Source organism: Oculina patagonica, chromosome 10 (genome assembly GCF_052425735.1).
Source record: "Oculina patagonica isolate OP01 chromosome 10, crgOcupat, whole genome shotgun sequence".
NCBI lineage: Eukaryota > Metazoa > Cnidaria > Anthozoa > Scleractinia > Oculinidae > Oculina > Oculina patagonica.
The window spans coordinates 14,148,571-14,166,405 of record NC_135767.1 but is presented as its reverse complement, the minus strand read 5'-3'; the positions used below and the strand labels follow the sequence as shown (position 1 = coordinate 14,166,405).

The window sequence follows — 17,835 nt, the reverse complement described above, 5'->3', positions numbered from 1 at the left end:
TATATGAGGGCAAGAACATTTGACATCCCAAAAGTCATCCTCTCAAACCCTTAGCTTACCTTTCATGCCTTGAAAGAAATCTCTAGGAAGCTCGATTCTGTTGGATATATTGCGCCAGATCTTGTACGAAGAGTCGCTATATATGTCAGTTTTTTCTGGGTAAGAGAATCCAGAAAATCCGTTGACAAAAATGGGATGCAGCTCCATAACTGAAAATCAAACACAAGGAAGATCAGGAACGTAAATAAATTAAAATCTCCAAGCAAATTTGCAGCATTTTCGCGCTGGCTCGAGACCGCAAAAAAGGGTCGACTTGAAACCACGCCGTCTTAACGCTCCGTTACTCACAAAACCTTTGAAACACCTCATAAACTCCAGTCAAAACAGAGAGAAATCATTTACTAACCTATGTTGGGTGTGATAACCGTGTAAGGCGGTAAGATGCTCTCAGTTGAACGCCTGTATCGGTGAGAATCTCTCTTCAAGTATGGCAGACTTCTGGCTAAGTTGCCGCTGAAGTTCTCCATCTGTTCCAGAAGAGCGGCCGTGCCAGCTGAGTGCTGGGTAATTTAAAGAATACAAAAGATAAATCAGCAAAATTGTACTCTAAAACGTGTTTGACATCTTTCTCCGTGACAACCCCCTTTTTTTTTGTTATAAAGAATCTTATTGAAGTTCCTGTTTGCGTATATAACTACCGTATTTACTCGAATAAGTGCCGCGGCGCTTATTTAATTTTTCGCGCCTCAAGTGCGGCGCTTATTCGAGGGCGGCGCTTACTTGAGGGCGGCGCTTATTTAAAATTTGAACGCCACAAAGAATCTGACCTATTACAGCAATTGAAAATAGCGTCTTTTGATTGTCAGTATTCGTCTCTTGCTGAAGAGAGAAGTGGTGCTAGCTGTCCTGGCAAAGTCCGCGGCCCTTACAACATTTACAGAACTACGTATTGTAAGAATGTTGGATAGAAAAACTAATGGGCGAGCGGTTAAACAATCATTTTTGATGGAAAGCAATGTCCAAGTTTGTTTTAGAGTTGCTTTGTAGGACTTGTAGCGTTGTTTTTAGTTAAACGAAATTCCTCGAATAAGCGCCGCATCAGGACTGCGGCGCTTATTCGGGGGCGGCGCTTATTAACTTTTTTTGTCCCAAATGCGGCGCTTATTCGAGAGCGGCGCTTAGAACGGCGCTTATTCGGGGGCGGCGCTTATTTGAGTAAATACGGTATACAATTAGAATACTAACATAAGTTTGCGGAAGAAACCTTAGTATCTGACCATTAAATGGAAAGGTAATGGGGAGAACTTTCGTGGGGTACTGTTTACAAGGTGGTTCTAACTTTTTGAGTGATGAAACTCTAAGCACTACTTTCATATCGTACTATTTGTTTTATAAAATTGGGAATATTCCTTCAATTTTTAAACCTTTGCTTGGAAATGGCTATCTTACTATGTGGAGTGGGGGAGGGGGGATTAACACCCCTCGGTTTTCCCAAAATCTCTGGATAAAGTTTCTTCTCTCACCTGCTGAACAACATCCCATACATCCTTGTTGTCTGAGCTAAACAGCATGCTGGCAGATAGAAGTAGGATCTACAAATACAAATCAAGCAAGACTCTAAACGAGCTGCATCATGCACAATTTCCAACTTCGTGTTCAAAATCCATCTTTATTTTCCCCAGTCTTAACCATCCTATAATTGCCTTTTTGGTGTTTCCCCTACCTTAGAAATCTATTATTGACGTTTCCGTCGATTTTAAAGTAATTTTGTGCATGTAAACATGGTTTAATATTTCGTGACCACACCACGGCCATTTCTAAATCGTTTTTACTTCACGCTCGTTACTGAATAGCCAAAACGAGGTTTTTATATGGAGGTTGTAGTAAGAATAACTGTCTGGGTCAGTGGCTGAGACCAAAAAAGTGTGGCTTTTGCAGAGAGCTGGTCGTTACTGGTTAGTGGAGTTGAAATTTTGGCTTAGATAATTTGATATTTTATTTTAAATCTTCTCCTGCCTGCTTGAAAAAAATGTTTTGATATTGTGAGGATAAATTAATGACTCAAGCTCCGGGGAGACAGAGGGTTACAAGACTTCATTCAATTTTCTTACCTTCGCAAACTCCTTGGTCCTAGCAGAAACAAGAGTGCTGGAGTTCTGTTTACTCTCGTAATCAAACAACGTTGTAATAATCTTCAAGGCTATGTCGATGTCCTTTGCGTAGAGTTTTGGTGATAAAGTTATGGCGAGATCCAACTTCTGTGCTAAACCAATAGCAAAATCAGGCTCCCAGTGCACAACACCAGATGTTAAATTTTTCAACTGAAAAAGACACACCAATTGATACACTGTCAGTAGGGAATTGACGGACAGGTTGAATAGGGTTGGAAGGGGCCGGTAAGGAGAGAGGGGGAGGAGCAGAGGGGGGGGAAGCGGGGGGGGGGGGAGCGGAGGGGCGATGTCGGGAGTATGAAATACGTTTTGAGTTCTATTGTTGTTTCATGCTCTCATTTTGGCACCCACTGCAAATTGACCGTAACCATGTTGCGTCGTATGTAGTCTGATCGTCCGGGACAGGGCAGCTCTGAAAAGAACTGTTGTTACTTGGTGATTGACGATTCGACAATCTAAGCTGAAGTCATCTTCAGAGTCCATTTTTCTCTTTTTTTTTTTAGAACTACTCTCACCCGGACGTTCAAAGTATGCGAACTACTGATACGCCTGGCCCTAGTTGTTCAAAGGGTGGATACAGTAAAAACCCGCGTATAAGAACACCTATTTTGGCGGTTCAGGCTGATTTGGTTCTTATATAAAGGGTTATAATCTGCAAAATCAGCCTGTAAGTGTTCTTAAGTGTTCTTAAAAAAAGTTTCTTAAAATAAGGAACATACTAGGCTACCAATAGATGAAATCAATATATATGCACACAATTGTATTTTAATTTTAATCAAATTGATAAATCAAGACAATACTGTACTGTAATTGGGGTGGAACTATTATGTGTGCAATGAAAAGTAGTGTCGATCTTTGATATTTTTCCATATAAGAACAACTTTCATTTTTCAAGCTGAATGTGTTCTTATATAAATGGTACTTTATTTCCTAAAATCAGGCCTGGGTGTTCTTAATCCACTTGTTCTTATACGCGGGTTTTTACTGTAACGCTACCCTCTGTATAAATCACTATCCGTTGGATAAGTGTTTACCCTTTAAGCCCCGAGGCGACTGGTCTATTTTCCTAAATCAATAAATATTAAATGGATGCCCATGTATGATACACCATTTGAAAGGTATTGATCAGAATAGTTAATTAATCATGTCAACAAATAATAAAAAAGTAATGGCCTTGAAAGAAATGGTTTTAAAACGTTAAAAGAAAAAGGTTTAAAAATGCATTATCTCCGTATATAGTAGGTATACCCCTAAACTATAGCTTATTGTGCAGCTTTCAGTGTTGTGGTTAATTCCAGTTATGTTGCATCTCACATACGTACCAGGAAAAAAGTTTCAAAAGTTATAGGGGTGGTCAATCAAGTCACAAACAGGGGGGAGGAGTAATTTTATGTTTTCAAAATGCAGATCTTTTCAAGGGAATTTCGGTGGCAAAAATTCAAATTGATCGGACAAATATTGACCAAGTTATGACTTCATGTGCCAAATGGCACTATCGGGGCTTAAAGTGTTAACAACACAAAGTGCGCTATCCACTGGATCTATCCCGTAGATAGCGTTCTCCATCTTTTGAACAACTAGGCGCTGGGTTTAAACCATGTAATACCTTTCAAACACATCATTTTTTTCAGGTCGAATATCTCAAACGTACATATATCTCCAGCGGGGAAAGACATGATTGAGGGTGCAAAGAGTTACATGTACTGTACGTATATGTTTATTACTAGGGCTAAGGACTCACCCTTCCTTGTAATACCAAGAACGAGTTTGAAACACAATCCAGTAAGCTTGGTTTCTGCCAGCCATCGTCCTTATCACACATCCGAGTTGCTATTCCTACAAAACAAGATCATGTTAACGTGTTAATCATAACCAGTGTTTTATTCACAGACCACCATCATGGCATACTAAACAGTACTGCTCAATAGCTTTCATTTGAATGGTTATCACACACTAGGGTTTCATCCACAAACTCAAAAGTTAGAACCACCCTGTACAGCATAATAAACAGTACCACATGAAAATACTGCTCAATAGCATTTATCGGAATGGTTACACACTAGGGTTTTATCCCAGCACAGACCTCTTACATCATCCTGCTTGAGAACCCTTGTTTACTTTAACTATTCACCAAAGAAATATAAAATGCAAAATGACAATACCCAGCAATAATAACATTGTATACCAACCTGAAGATCCAAATGGACATTTCTGTCTTCCCGTTTTGCCAAACGCAGCTCTCTCCCACCAGATTTCCTCTGCAAATGCTCTTGGACACGACGTGTTTATAACTGAAAAAAAAAAAAGAAAAAAGAAAACAGAGTGAGCTCGAGTGAACTCAAACGAGTGCACATGGATTATATTACATAGGGCAGGCATTGGCTTGGGTGTCACACAACACCTCTTTCAATAGAAAACCAAAGAAGCGCATATTAAACAGCGTGACAGCGTGTATTTAACAATCATTCCATGAGCGCCCGTTGGATAAGAGATGGTAGTTAGCCAACAAGGTGTGTAGCGCTGAGTTGGCTATAACTATTTCATATCCAACAAGCGCGAGTGTAATACTTATTTTATTAAAAACACCCAAAGAATTGCAATATTTGAGCTCTGCACCAGTTCTCACTGACGAGTACAACTACACCTACCATATTTGTAGTCCATGATACATATATATGAGCTCATATACCATGGCCTGTAAACCAATCAAAACTCAGGAATTGTGCACAATATACCATGGCTAAGTTTTAACAAAAATTTAATGGGACTACACCTACCTACGCATCCTCTGCCACTCACAATCTGGCCCTGTTTGTTCTCGCACTGATTGCACCGCCTTCCCACTACATCTTTAGCTCCATCCTTGCCTTTTTGACAAGGGCACTGTCCATTTACCACAGCGCAGTATTCACCAGTGCTTCCAATCGCTTCACAATCGCACCTAGAACATCCATCACTGAACTCTGGTATACTCTTACCACCCATGTACTTATAGTTCACAATCTTACGGTAATGTTTTGGCTAGAATAAAGAAAAGAAAGAAAGAACTTGGGTTAGTGCAAGCTTTTTCTATCAAGATTGTAGGGGTGAAAATCCATTTTGCCCAATATTGTAAAGCGACAAATATCACATCATAGTACTGCTCAGAAGCTTTCATTTGAATGGTCACACACTTAAATATAACGTGTCATCCTCAGACTTAAAAAGTTAGAACCAACTTGTACAGCATAATAAACAGTATCATGAACGTACTGCCCAATAGCTTTCATTTTAATGGTCATACAATAGGGTTTTATGATTTTCATTCTCAGACTTAATGGTGAGAACCACCCTGTACTGCATAATAAACAGTACCACATAAAAGTACTGCTCATTTCGTAGCTTTTATTTGATTGGCCACACACTAGCGTTTCATTCACAAATTCAAAATTGAACCACATTAAGGGACATAAGGTTTGTCCTTGCAGTTTCTGTTTCTTACTGCTCTATCAGGAATATTTCCTGTTATGTAGTACAGAACTCTGAATGTGGTCAGTACTTACATTGCAGTAACATTCTCCAGTGGACTTGTTACAAACAGGGCTGAGATTCATTCCAATAGCACATTGACATGGACCACAGACTCCAATACTCGAAGCACCAAAAAACTTGTCTCTACAGGGTATCTCCATGCGAACTTCACAAAACTCACCTAAAAAGATTTTAGTTGAAAAAAAACATTAGAATTTCATGTATTTGGTGCCACAATTGTTACAGAAACAAGAGTTACCACGGCAAGCAGTGATAAAGTCAGAATTGAAATAAATGGTCACAACATCCCGGGGGGGGGACTCCCATATTAAAGGGACGGGGATGCTCGTCGGAAATTTTTAAAAGAAGCCCTAAAAGAGACCAATCTGGGCGTGGCTCAAGCAATTTTTAACCCCTAAAAGATACCAAAATTCGGAAAAAAGAACTTAAATTTGTAGTTTTCCTCGTGTGCAGCCCTAAACGAGACCCTAACGGCTAAAAATATTGCCATTTTCTCCAGAACACCCTAAGCGAGACCCAAAGTCCAATTTATACCCCTTAACGAGACGACGAGCATCCCCGTCACTTTCATATGGGAGCCCCCCCCCCCCCCCCGGGCACAACATTGACAAAATTGAAAGCAAATAAATTATCCTGCACGCCTGGGAACACCTTCTGCCTCATATAAATACACTGTAGATAACCCTTCCCCATGTGAAATCACTGTTGGTAGAGCGATTTTTACTTGTGTATCAAAAGTAATTCGCATATGCTTTGGTTTTGCATTACCAGCCTATCCTTAACATTTTTTTATAAAGCTTGCACCATTTTCTCAACCAATCGTAAGTAAAGAAGTAAAGCCAAACTTATTCAGTGACGCATGCTCGCACACAATTACCATCACTTTGGACCGTCTATTTGTATTTGCTTCAAGCTTTGATGATTGGTCCACTGGAGTCAGTCCTTTCTGATTGGCCAGCGGGATAACTTTGTTTTTGGTATTACAAGACTTGATCAAAAATTGGTCTAAATTGCCCCCCCCCCCCACCCCACCTGTTTATATTATGTTCTCTGAGGAAAGTCTCCCACTGTACTGTAGATATAACCCCGTATATTAAAGACCCATTATGAATGCCTTCACACTAAGGCCTTTAAAGACAGACAAATACTGCCACTAATGGACACCTTCCATTAGCAGACACTTAGCCCTAGACACATACGAAGCACTTAGTGCAACACCTCTCCTAAACAGACACTTTTTTATGTCCCAAGGGTGTTCACGGCTTAACTGTAACACCTCAATATATAGCCCCCTTAGTATTGTGTGAATTGAACTGTTGTGGAATATTGTCTTACCAGTGTATTGCTTTGGACAAACACACTGGAATCCCTTTGCTGTGTCAGTCTTCTCGCACCTTCCATGCCGACAGGGCCTCAGAGAGCATACATCCACACAGTGCTTACCGACATACCCTGCTGGACACAGGCACATGTAGGAATCAAACTCCTCTTGACATGTGCTGTAGTCGGGACAAGGGTTTGACAGGCAGTGGCTTGGCATCTGCTTTTCACAGCCAGATGCCGTGTTGTGTTTATCACCTGAATTGATGTCGATCTCTGTACTTCCTACAGAAACCCCTATGGACATACATGTAAAATGAAAATTAAAACAGACAGAGTAGTTTTCTTTCATAATTATTGACACCTACAAGCAACACTCCTATTTTTGATTTTTTTTAAGCTGTTGAATTATTTGTTAACTGTTGTATAGTGGAACTGCAAAATAGCAAACCCATTTATAACAAAGTCCTTGGCAAAATGAACAATATTCTTCAGCCTCGCCCTGGCCAAAGTTACTGAAAGTATGTAATATATGTGATGTGTACCCCGACAACAAACCCTGGTATAACTAAATCCCTTTTGTAAAGAACACTAGTTAACCTGCAAACACATACAGACTTCTGGCTGCTGTTTCGCACAGCCCAAAAATAATTATTTTTGGGCTGTGCGAAACAGCAGCCAGAAGTCTGTATATTTTTGCAGGTTAACTAGTGTTCTTTACAAAAGGGATTTAGTAATTATTAGTACTATTTCTCTGAGTGTACAAAGTAACACTTTTTAATTTTAAGACAACAAACATGCAATTACAAATCAAATTCCAATATTAATAACAAATACTATGGTCAATTTTTCACAAACTCGTTTCTACAGGATTTCATTTACCATGAAATGAAATCCTGTTTATTTTTCCCAGTCCTATGGCACTTTGTTATACATGCATTGGGTTTCCACTGCACCAAAATGAATCCTGCACACAGCTCTACAAAATTAATGGCAACACTCCCTAAACAGCCAACACTTAAGCTGGAACCCCAGGGTTCTCATTAAAAGGCAGGACCCTGGTACCAGTACCAGGATACTCAAGAGTCAGTACCGGGCTACTTTCAAATTGAACATAAAGAAATTTGCTTCATTGTGTTCTTTTCTGCCTGCCTACTCTCCTTTTGGTGCCTACCTACCATGTACTTCAAAACTTATTGAAACCCTGCAACCCTTCATCTGTAAAAAAAATTTATTCATTTATAACACCACACCTTGTATACAGCCTCTAAATCCACCATACACAGTGGTCGTAGTGGAATTTTTCCTTGCTCCAATAAACAACTGGCTGACACGCCCAAGATCTTTGCCGCTAGATGATGCCACTCCAATTGAGTAGATGTAGTCCACTATTATGTTGAGTGAGGAGTCAGTCCAAAGGATGTTCACGTGATGCCATTTGGTGTCATTCACTGCTATATGGGGAAGCTGAAGGACTAGTAACTCATTGTAGTTGTACTGCAGTTTTCCACTGACCAGCTTTAAAGCAGAGAAGTAAACACAATTGAATAGCTTGATGCAAAACTATGCTAAGTGACTTTTAAGATGAAAAATCGTTTTTTCCTTCAAACGCGCCTGAATTTTTGCTCAAACGTGCCAGAATTTTTGCGTGTGGTCTTCGATTAAACAGAAAATCGTTGTCCTTTTGTTGGGGGGGGGGGGGGGATTTATTCGCTCGCTCAAAAACGGGATCTGGAAATGAATTTCTTAAACTACTTTGTGACGTAAGCTTACGTTTGAATTATTTTGGCGCGCGAAGCCGAGGCAACGAGACTTTCAATCAGACCAGTTGAAAACTCACCTTACGCATTAGAAGTCTGCTTATTTTCGCTTATTTGACACATATTTACGCCCGTCTGGTGGTGAAAGGACATCATTAAGTCTGGAAACCTGTAAGCCACTAGCATATCTCAAAGAAGCGAGATGTGTTGCTGCCTGAAGATTGCTAAGCCCTGCCAAGACTGGCGGTAAACTTGGCTTTCGAAGGCGCATTGAGCCAGGCGAGGTCTAGAAGCAACTTCTGTTCCAAAAAACGGTTTTTCTCGAAGTTTTGGCTCATTTGCCTCGTGTTGCCACGTTGAACGTTTGGAAATAAGGAGGTGCTTTTAGACTTATAAAAGATCTCTTAGATTTGGCGATAGGACTTCCCGTATTTCAGCTACTCAGGGATATCCCATAATAATCTTTAATGGATACGTCATTCGATACGCATTGTCACAATAAACAAAGTTCGTTCGGCACGGCAAAGACGGAAAACGCTCACTCAATCAACAGAATCGACAGAAAAGGATAATTTTTACCAAGAAAAGCAACAAATTGCTTCATTTCGACAAAAAATAGCCCTAAGCTGCGATCCTTTCCAGGAATAAAAGGCCTGAATGTTTAAAAGAACGATCGTTGCTTGTGAGTCAAGATCAAATTGCGTTACGCGTGACTACGGAGAGAAACTGGGGAAAAGCGAAAACATATTATGGATTAACCTTTAGCAGCCTAAATTTGCTGACTGAAAACGAAACATTGAACATTTGGCGAGTGCATTTGTGGTTAGAAGCTGGCGAGAGGAAAGGGCAACGGCGTAAGTCGTTTTTGTTTAAGGATTTCTCGTTCATTTTGCTATATATTTTTCACTTCTTTTCACTGTTCAGTCGCTCAAGTTTGTCGATCGGTCAAGTTCAATGTTTATATAACATTCGTGACACTTAACCCTAACCTTAACACTAGCTGACCCTAACTTTACTTTACTGTAACTGCTAAGTTTAATCCTCTTTCTCTCTTTGCCGCGTGTTATTGTTTTAAAGTGACCATAGTTCTAGTTTTTCTCGAAGACAAGGTGCAAACCAGAAATTTTAATTCGAGGACAATGTTTTTCCATTAAATTGAAGACCACATGCAAAAATTCGGGCACGTTTGAAGGAAAAAACGATTTTTCATCCTAAAAGTCACTTAGCATAGTTTTGCATCAAGCTATTCAATTAGTGGAAATTAATGGTTAAATTGTGAACAACACTTTGCAGTGGACTCGTGTGATTGGAGACAAGAAATACCGGTACCTGACATCTAAGTAAAATTTGCATTTTGCTATAACAAAAAAATGAAATGAAAAAGGTTTTGAGGTTCTTGTGTAAATCTGTTAATTGCTGCCAGGAAAAAAACTACAATTTAATTGACTCTAGATAAGCCATCCTGGTAAGAAAGTTCAAATATGGACCAAACCCTAATTTATGTGTAAATATATACCCAAGTGTATTATGTGTGTAGATTTGTCATGTAAGTAATTAGGTTGGACAATTGATATAAAATACCTACCAAATATATACCTGAGTGTATTATGTGCGTAGATTTGTCATGTAAGTAATTAGGTTGGACAATTGATATAAAATAACATACCTTAAGAACAGATGAAGAGGATGAGAAGGATGTTTCAACCAAGGTCCCTGAAGGCTTTGCAGTTCTGAATCTCAACGAGAAACTCCATGGCAAATTAACTTTTGATGTGTCAGGCACCCGTTTATAGCTCTGACCTAAGAACCGCTCAGTAAATGCCATAGCTGTTAAGGAAAGCATGCATTAAAAGTCACGACAAACATACAAATTTAAGGTGGCACTACAACCTGTGATCACAACCTTATTTGAGTTCTAAATCATGATAAAAATGCTATCATTACCTGATTCACAGCGACTTCCACCATAACCAGATGGACATTCGCACTGGCGTGTTCCAAGAATGTTTGAACATTTGCCTCGTTGGCAAGGTTTAGAAGAACAAGTATTGCCCATGGCTTTGCACTTTTCCGTTGTTCCATTGTTATACAGTGGGCGACTCAGGTCTAGAAACTTGTGATCAATGTAGACATTTCTGATACAGCCAGTGAAGTGTTCGTAAGGAACAGGGAAGTCAACAGGTAACTGCAGCAACCCACCAAGTAACAGTGGACCAGTCAGATCCAGCGAGCTAAAAAGAAAAAAAATATCATATTAAATGCAATGTACATGTACTTTGTGTGCAGAGATGTCGCTAAGGGCCGGCTGCCGGCTATTTTCACGGGCTGAACGCAAACTTTTTTAAAAATAATTTATTTTTTTTTTTCCCTGGGGGGTTTTTTAGGATAAATGGATAAAAAAAAAATAAAATTTTATTAAAAATAAAAAAAAAAATATATGTTAAAAAAAAAAAAAAAATTTAAAAAAAAAAAAAAAATTTAATTTTAAATTTTTTTTAAAAAATTAAAAAAATATAAGAGTTTTAAAAAAAGGTCAAAGAGTTCAGATGGAGTTGTCCTGTAAAAAAAAGTTCTTTGGCCAGTGGCAGTTCTGAATAGAGGAATGTTTAATTGTTGACTCTGGCTTAAATTTTACATGAAGATAAAAACTCGGGTAAACATTTAAAGCTGCCAAGACCAGAAACTTCTTTCCCTTATTTTTTCCTAAACCCTCTGGAAATTCAAAAAAAATATTAAAAAAAAATTCATACTGTAACTAACTTCTTCATTAGGAAAATTTGATGTCACGAATAAAAAAAATACAATAAAATACAAAATTTAGTCATCATACCTGTATGAAGCCGGCTCCTCCTTAACTCGCAGTTGTCGAGCTGCAGCACAAGAGAATGATGCTGCTTTTGTTCCAAAATTCACTGCTACTGCAAGTTTGCAGTCATCTACGATGATAATTCCAGTCTAAATGAAAAACAAATCATCACAGTTGGAAAAACAAAGCGAAAAAAAAAACCCACGCTTATACCACAGGCCTACCAAGCTGTCTACAGTGGAAACCCAAATTCTCAAACCTTCTGATAACAGAACTCAAACCAAAAGTTGTTTCCCTGATTTGCCGCTTTAATGGGTTGACCAAGCACTGCAATTTTAACCTGATAACTTTCTCAAACCAATAATTATTTCCTTACCCTTGGGGCTTCAAGAAATCAGGATTCTGCCATGTTACAATGAGGAGGGCGTGTAGTCAAAAGAATCAGAAAAGAGCAGAGCTGACAGAAGTTGTACCATCCTTTTTATTGGACCACTTACAATTCTAGTGTATGTTCATTCGTCCGTTCGTTTGTTTGTTTCTTTTGTGTTTTTTTTTTGTTTTGTTGTTGTTTTTTATGGAAGTGAACCAAATCATTTAACAAATTTGTGCAGTAATTCAGGCACCAAATATCAATTTTGAACAACTGCAAATGTACTCGACAAACATTACATACTCATCACATGACACTGTTTGGTTAACCTGGAATTTCATTCTTAAACTTCAGCAGCTAAACAGTCTAAACTAAAACCTGATGAGAATCATAAAAACTTTGAAGGAGTAAAATCCGATTATGTTTGTGGAATGGTACGATAACAGTGACTTTATAACACTTCTTCAAGATCTTACATGCAATCACGTAAAATGAACACATTCAACTTGAATTAAGATTAGATTGCATTGCATGAATTCCTGGGCAGCCCTCAGATAGAAATCTACAGCAATGTTTTCATCAATGATTATACAACCCACCCAAACATCTTTTGTAACAAGATATGAAATCAACTTAAATACTGTCTGTTAGCTAATGCTAATATTTTGTTAGACATTACTAGACTATTTTCGGCACCATAACAATAACTATCAAACTCTTAAAGTCAAGAAAGTGTTTATCGTCAACAACATCCTTGTACTTGTGCCTACATACTGCCATATAAAACAACTTTAATTGAAGACAAAAACAACAGGAAAATTTTCAAATGAAAACAAATACTACTCCAGTTAGTGCTGATAACCTCTGAACTAGCATGATGTGGACAGTGGAAATCAAACACCAAGATAAAACTCTAACTTCCACTACACAATCTGAAAAAATTATTCAAACGCTCAAGAATCAAATGAACTGTTTTTAAATTACTGCTGCAAGCCGGCCAAAAAATAACCAGATCATCAACTTCTGTTTCTAAAAGGATTTTGGCAAACATAAACAACCATATAGCACATGTTGTTTTTTTTTTTTTTTTTTTAATATTTTTTAAATCAGTTTTATTTTTTTTTTTTTTTTTTTTTATTTTATTTTTAAAATTTAAAAAAAGGAAAAAAAAAAAAAAATGGTTTAAAAAATTTCAAACCAGAGATAAAATTAAACCACAACTGTATACATGTTGACAAATCTTATTCTTGTGCAGAAAGAACCCAATGGGATGGAAAAGTGTACATAAATCATAAAGAAATTAAATTGAAGGAAAAACACTTTGGAAGAATTTATATTCTGAGAAAACTTTGTTTGTTTATACAGGATAGCATGGACATTAATTGCCTTTAAAGATCAGATAACAATAACAATATTTTGCCATTAACTTAATGCTCTCAGCTGGCATCTTTTAAATTTTAAAATTTTTGTCATAAAAAAATGCGCTGGAATGGCAGTAATACCTGTACAAAATTAACTGGAGAATTTGTTTGGACTGCTAGAAAAGGAATCATCTAGAAATGCAAAAAAAGGTTAGATTCTAACCAGTCTTTAAGAAAAAAATGACCAAGTGTGCATGTGGGGATTGCTATTTTTGCTAACTTAAAAACACATGTCTATCTAAGAGATAAATCCTTCTAGATTTCTCTCTTGGAAGGATTAAATGCTTGCCTGAACTGGCCTTAAACCAAGATATAGTATATCCTACGCATCTGTCGCTACTCATACACAGATCCCAGTTCTGTGTTATCATAGATAAAAGCTCACTGAAATAACATTTACTGATCAAAATGTAAACACAAATCCAAGATCAGAGAACATTTGGAAAGCATTATACATGTTTGAAACAATTTAACTCAAGGAGAGGTTTGACCTAAGAAGAATTCAGGGCTTGTAAAGAATCCATGTTGAGTAATTCCCAAAAATAGCCTATTAATTAATAAATTACCGTAAGATTACTTTTAGCACTTCCTGCCCTTGACAGTCAATTTCTGTTTTTCAATTCGAATATTCAGTAATGTCTATTTGATCAACAACAATGAAAATTTAAATATTTTAATTGGGTCGTTCTTCTGAGGTCTAAACAAGCAAATAATTATGTAAGACATGTCTACACATGTAATTATGATGGAGCTGATTATTTATCAAATGTTGCATTGTTTCAAATTAAGTAACTGCCCTTTAATGGAAGTCTTTGCAAAACGTCTTTAAATGCAACTTCAGAGATCATTTCAGAGCTGGAAATGTGCTCTTTAATGAACAGTCGAGATACATTTGAATAACAAAACCCAGAAATAAATTGTTTTAAATGCTTCCCATCACTATTGGATTATATGTGACAGGTTCAGGAAAATAATATTATCTGTCCTTAACTTAAGACTATAGTACAGCTTCTAAGATTACAAGATGTATTCTTCTCACTGAATCTCTAAACATCCTTTTATTGTACATCTACAATGCACCTTTACATGTACATTACAAAGAGATCTGGAGGTTTCAACCAAAAACCATTATTTTTGTAGTGCTCATAAATAAAAAATTATATATTTTTTAGCAAATAAATATTGCACTTAATGAAATCCAAAACTCAACTCAAGCCTAAAATCAAAACCTGTTGACAGCAACAAAAGTACATTGTACATTTCATAAGAAAATATTGCGCAATGTAAGAAAAAGTTAATACTTTTCGCAATGATAATTTACAGCCATAAGTTATTATCATAATTATTATTTATGTTTGCCCAGGCAATGTAATACACTACATGCAAGTTGCACTTTGTGCAACTTTTTCAAAATGTAACAAACTTGCAAAAACATTCAGGGGCGGATCTAGGGGGAGTATGCAGGGGGTGCCCCCCCCCCCATCACATGACTTGCGGCTTCTTAACACAACTGGTATTCTGCAAAAAAGTCAGTTACGCCATTCATTAGTGTTGCACCCCCCCCCCCCTGAAGAAAAATCCTGGATCTGCCCCTGACAATTGTGCAGAACAATGCCCAGCGCACTGTTACCTTAAATTATAATAAAATTAAGTAACCCTCCAATGACCATTTGTCCCGCTTTGGTCTGGCGACCTGGGGTGTGCGACTTTCCGGCCCTGCGTCGTCCTGGCTCTCGGAGGGTTGTTAAGGCAGCAAAATTTTTATCATACCCTGTTTTCAAAAGCAACCTCCACTTTATGCCACTTGCCATCAATAACACCACCATTCACGTTGGATGCAACAGTAACAGTGTGCGAGAACAGGGAAAACCGGAATCGGACCTGTCCTTGCCAAACCTCTATGGCTATAAAGTCGTGTTTGCCATCATAGCGTCCATTGAAGAGAAGTAGACCGCTATGCTCAGTGGTGGCAAACTCCAGCTTGATGTTCAGACGCCATCTTTGTTTCAATGCTAAGAAGAGACATGGGAAAGAAACTTGACAAACTGATAAACTAGACATCCTGTTACAGTATATGAACTCTGTTTCTCAAAACTTGTATTTGCAAACCAATTTGTTCCCCTGGTTCACACAACACAACCCCCGCCAACAAAACACCACACGACAGGCAATCTGGGCTCATGAGCCCGTGCCTCACGCGTCCCCCCCCCCCAACCACGAAAAACTAGTGTGTCTACTGAATCAAGCAAAGGAAATCTAGGGAAAGAACAGTGTTGCGCTCTTAAATCTCACCAAAAGTCAATTCCCTTGTATTACTGTATTTTCTTCACTACATGACAAGTCGAACACTGCAATTCCCCCCTAATTTCTGGAAATCCCAATTTCTTAAACAAATTTTCATTTCCTTTAGAGGTTGGAGAAATTGGGACTCCATTGCAAATGAGCTTTTACTATTAACGCTTTACAAAAGATGCAAGCTTACCAGGAAATGCAATGAAAGATCCTTTTGTGAAACTACGTGTCTTCAGCTCGCACAATGGCCCATCACTTGCATCATCACTGCACACACATGAGAAGCCTTTTCCTTTAGAATCCCTACAATTTCCATTATTTCTGCATGGGTTTAATTTTAGATGATTCTCAGTGGCTTCTGAGTCAGTTGGGCATTTACTGTTTGACATGTCTATTTCACAGTTAACACCTGTCCTTCCAGGATTACAAACACATGAATAACTCGCTTCGGTGCTTATGCACTTGCCATTGTCCTGACAGGGATTTGAATAACAAAGGTTCAAGGGTGTGTCGCAATCTTTGCCGCGATAGTCCTTAGAGCAGAGACATCTATAGGCTGTTTGAACTCCGACCGTACGGAAAACCACCTTTAAGGAGCTGTAGGTTTTAGAATCATCAGTGAAGTCGGTGTAAGACAAGCAACTTTTTCTGGACTCCAGTAGTGGGAAGTTGCAACTTTCTTTAACACATAAACTATCTTCAAATGGAAGAAGAGTCAGTTTGGCCATTTTAGCGATCTGCACCATATTTATGTATATCAAATCTCTTACATGCTGAGGGTCGTAAAACCCAAAGCGGTTACCACTGTTGTCAACCTTGTAAATAGCAAACCAGATCTTCAGTTGAGAAATATCATCATCATAGGGTGTCTTGCCTTTAATGATCTTGGATTCAATGTAAAATAATGTGACCTGGGTAGCATCACACCCCACAACATTTGCAATACCCTCAACAAGTTCCTCATAGGATGAGTCAAAGAATTCCTTAATAGTAGCGTCATAGATGTCGAGAGTTAAACTGCTGTTCAGCATTTGTGGTGTAACTGACGTCACCAGTATCCTACCACTAGCTCTGGCAGAGAACTTCCCATCGGAAACTTGCACAACCAGTTTGACTGGTTTCCCAGTGTTCAGCACAGTGGGACTTATTTCAAGGTCACCTGTTGTCCTGTTTAAAAACACCCAATCGCCTTGCGTCACAGATTCAATTTGATATAACAGACTATCAGACACGTCCGGATCATACGCAGGTATTTTAAACTTTGGCTGCTTTGGGAAGTTATCGTCCTTAACGTTTATAACCATAAAGAAATTCTGGAGAACTGGTTTATTGTCGTTAACATCTATTAATGTTATGTTCACTATTGTCTCCACAAAATATGGCGAGGATGTCGCTCGAACCTTAAGGATGTATTCAGACTGCGTTTCATAATCTAACTTTCTTCTGGTCTGAATCAAGCCATCTCTCTGGATTACGAACGTGAGTGGATCATTTCCCGACATTATGCTGTATGTAATGGCGGCGCCCTGAACAAGGTCTTGCGACACAGCTTTAACCGTTAAGACATCGGAACGCTCTTTTACATCCTCCCTGAGAAACACAATATATGGATCCTTTTCAAATTTTGGCTTACTGTCACGAACGTCTTCCAGGGTGATCTTGACTTTCACAGATGACTTCATTGACGGCCGTCCTTTGTCCGAGGCAACCACAGTAAGCTCGTATTCTGGAATGGTTTCACGATCAAGGGACAGTAAAGTTCTGATGACCCCCTGAGTGCTGTCAATCTGAAAAGCTCCACCGCCGTCACCTAAGGTGATCATGACAAAGTACAATATACATGTAAGTATTTTATAGATAACATATCGGCTGCACACATTATATATCTTCATGAACAAAATAATGTACAGTACATGTTTTGAGGTCTTCTGACTTTTTCAACCAAAGTACATGTAATCAGCAAATTGATCAGCCACGTTGCCAATCACAACAAACGCCAATAATACAATTTATGGACCAACCAAACTTCAAGGTTTTAGCATGCACTTGGTGCTAAGTACAGGAAAATGCAGACAAGATGAATCTCAACATATTTGATAACTTCCTTCTGATTGGTTGAAAAAAACAATTTGGTTTCCTTTCTTCAGATTGGTAAGAGCTACAT

General features: G+C 38.3%; 2 protein-coding genes across 2 annotated transcripts in view; one reads left to right on the top strand and one right to left on the bottom strand.

Moving 5' to 3' along the window:
- Nucleotides 1-17,835, top strand: part of LOC144628960 (uncharacterized) — a 469,155-nt gene that overhangs the window by 81,009 nt on the left and 370,311 nt on the right.
- Nucleotides 1-17,835, bottom strand: part of LOC144628962 (cadherin EGF LAG seven-pass G-type receptor 1-like) — a 41,500-nt gene that overhangs the window by 20,072 nt on the left and 3,593 nt on the right. Inside the window, exons 2-16 of the mRNA XM_078487088.1 lie at nt 15,862-17,481; nt 15,150-15,391; nt 11,613-11,737; nt 10,727-11,013; nt 10,449-10,609; nt 8,276-8,540; nt 7,038-7,319; nt 5,714-5,862; nt 4,949-5,192; nt 4,361-4,462; nt 3,913-4,007; nt 2,112-2,321; nt 1,524-1,592; nt 407-560; nt 60-209 (exon numbers count right to left, since the gene is read on the bottom strand). Of these exons, the coding sequence (XP_078343214.1) occupies nt 60-209; nt 407-560; nt 1,524-1,592; nt 2,112-2,321; nt 3,913-4,007; nt 4,361-4,462; nt 4,949-5,192; nt 5,714-5,862; nt 7,038-7,319; nt 8,276-8,540; nt 10,449-10,609; nt 10,727-11,013; nt 11,613-11,737; nt 15,150-15,391; nt 15,862-17,481 (4,155 nt within the window). The remainder of the gene's footprint in view (nt 1-59; nt 210-406; nt 561-1,523; nt 1,593-2,111; nt 2,322-3,912; nt 4,008-4,360; nt 4,463-4,948; nt 5,193-5,713; nt 5,863-7,037; nt 7,320-8,275; nt 8,541-10,448; nt 10,610-10,726; nt 11,014-11,612; nt 11,738-15,149; nt 15,392-15,861; nt 17,482-17,835) is intronic.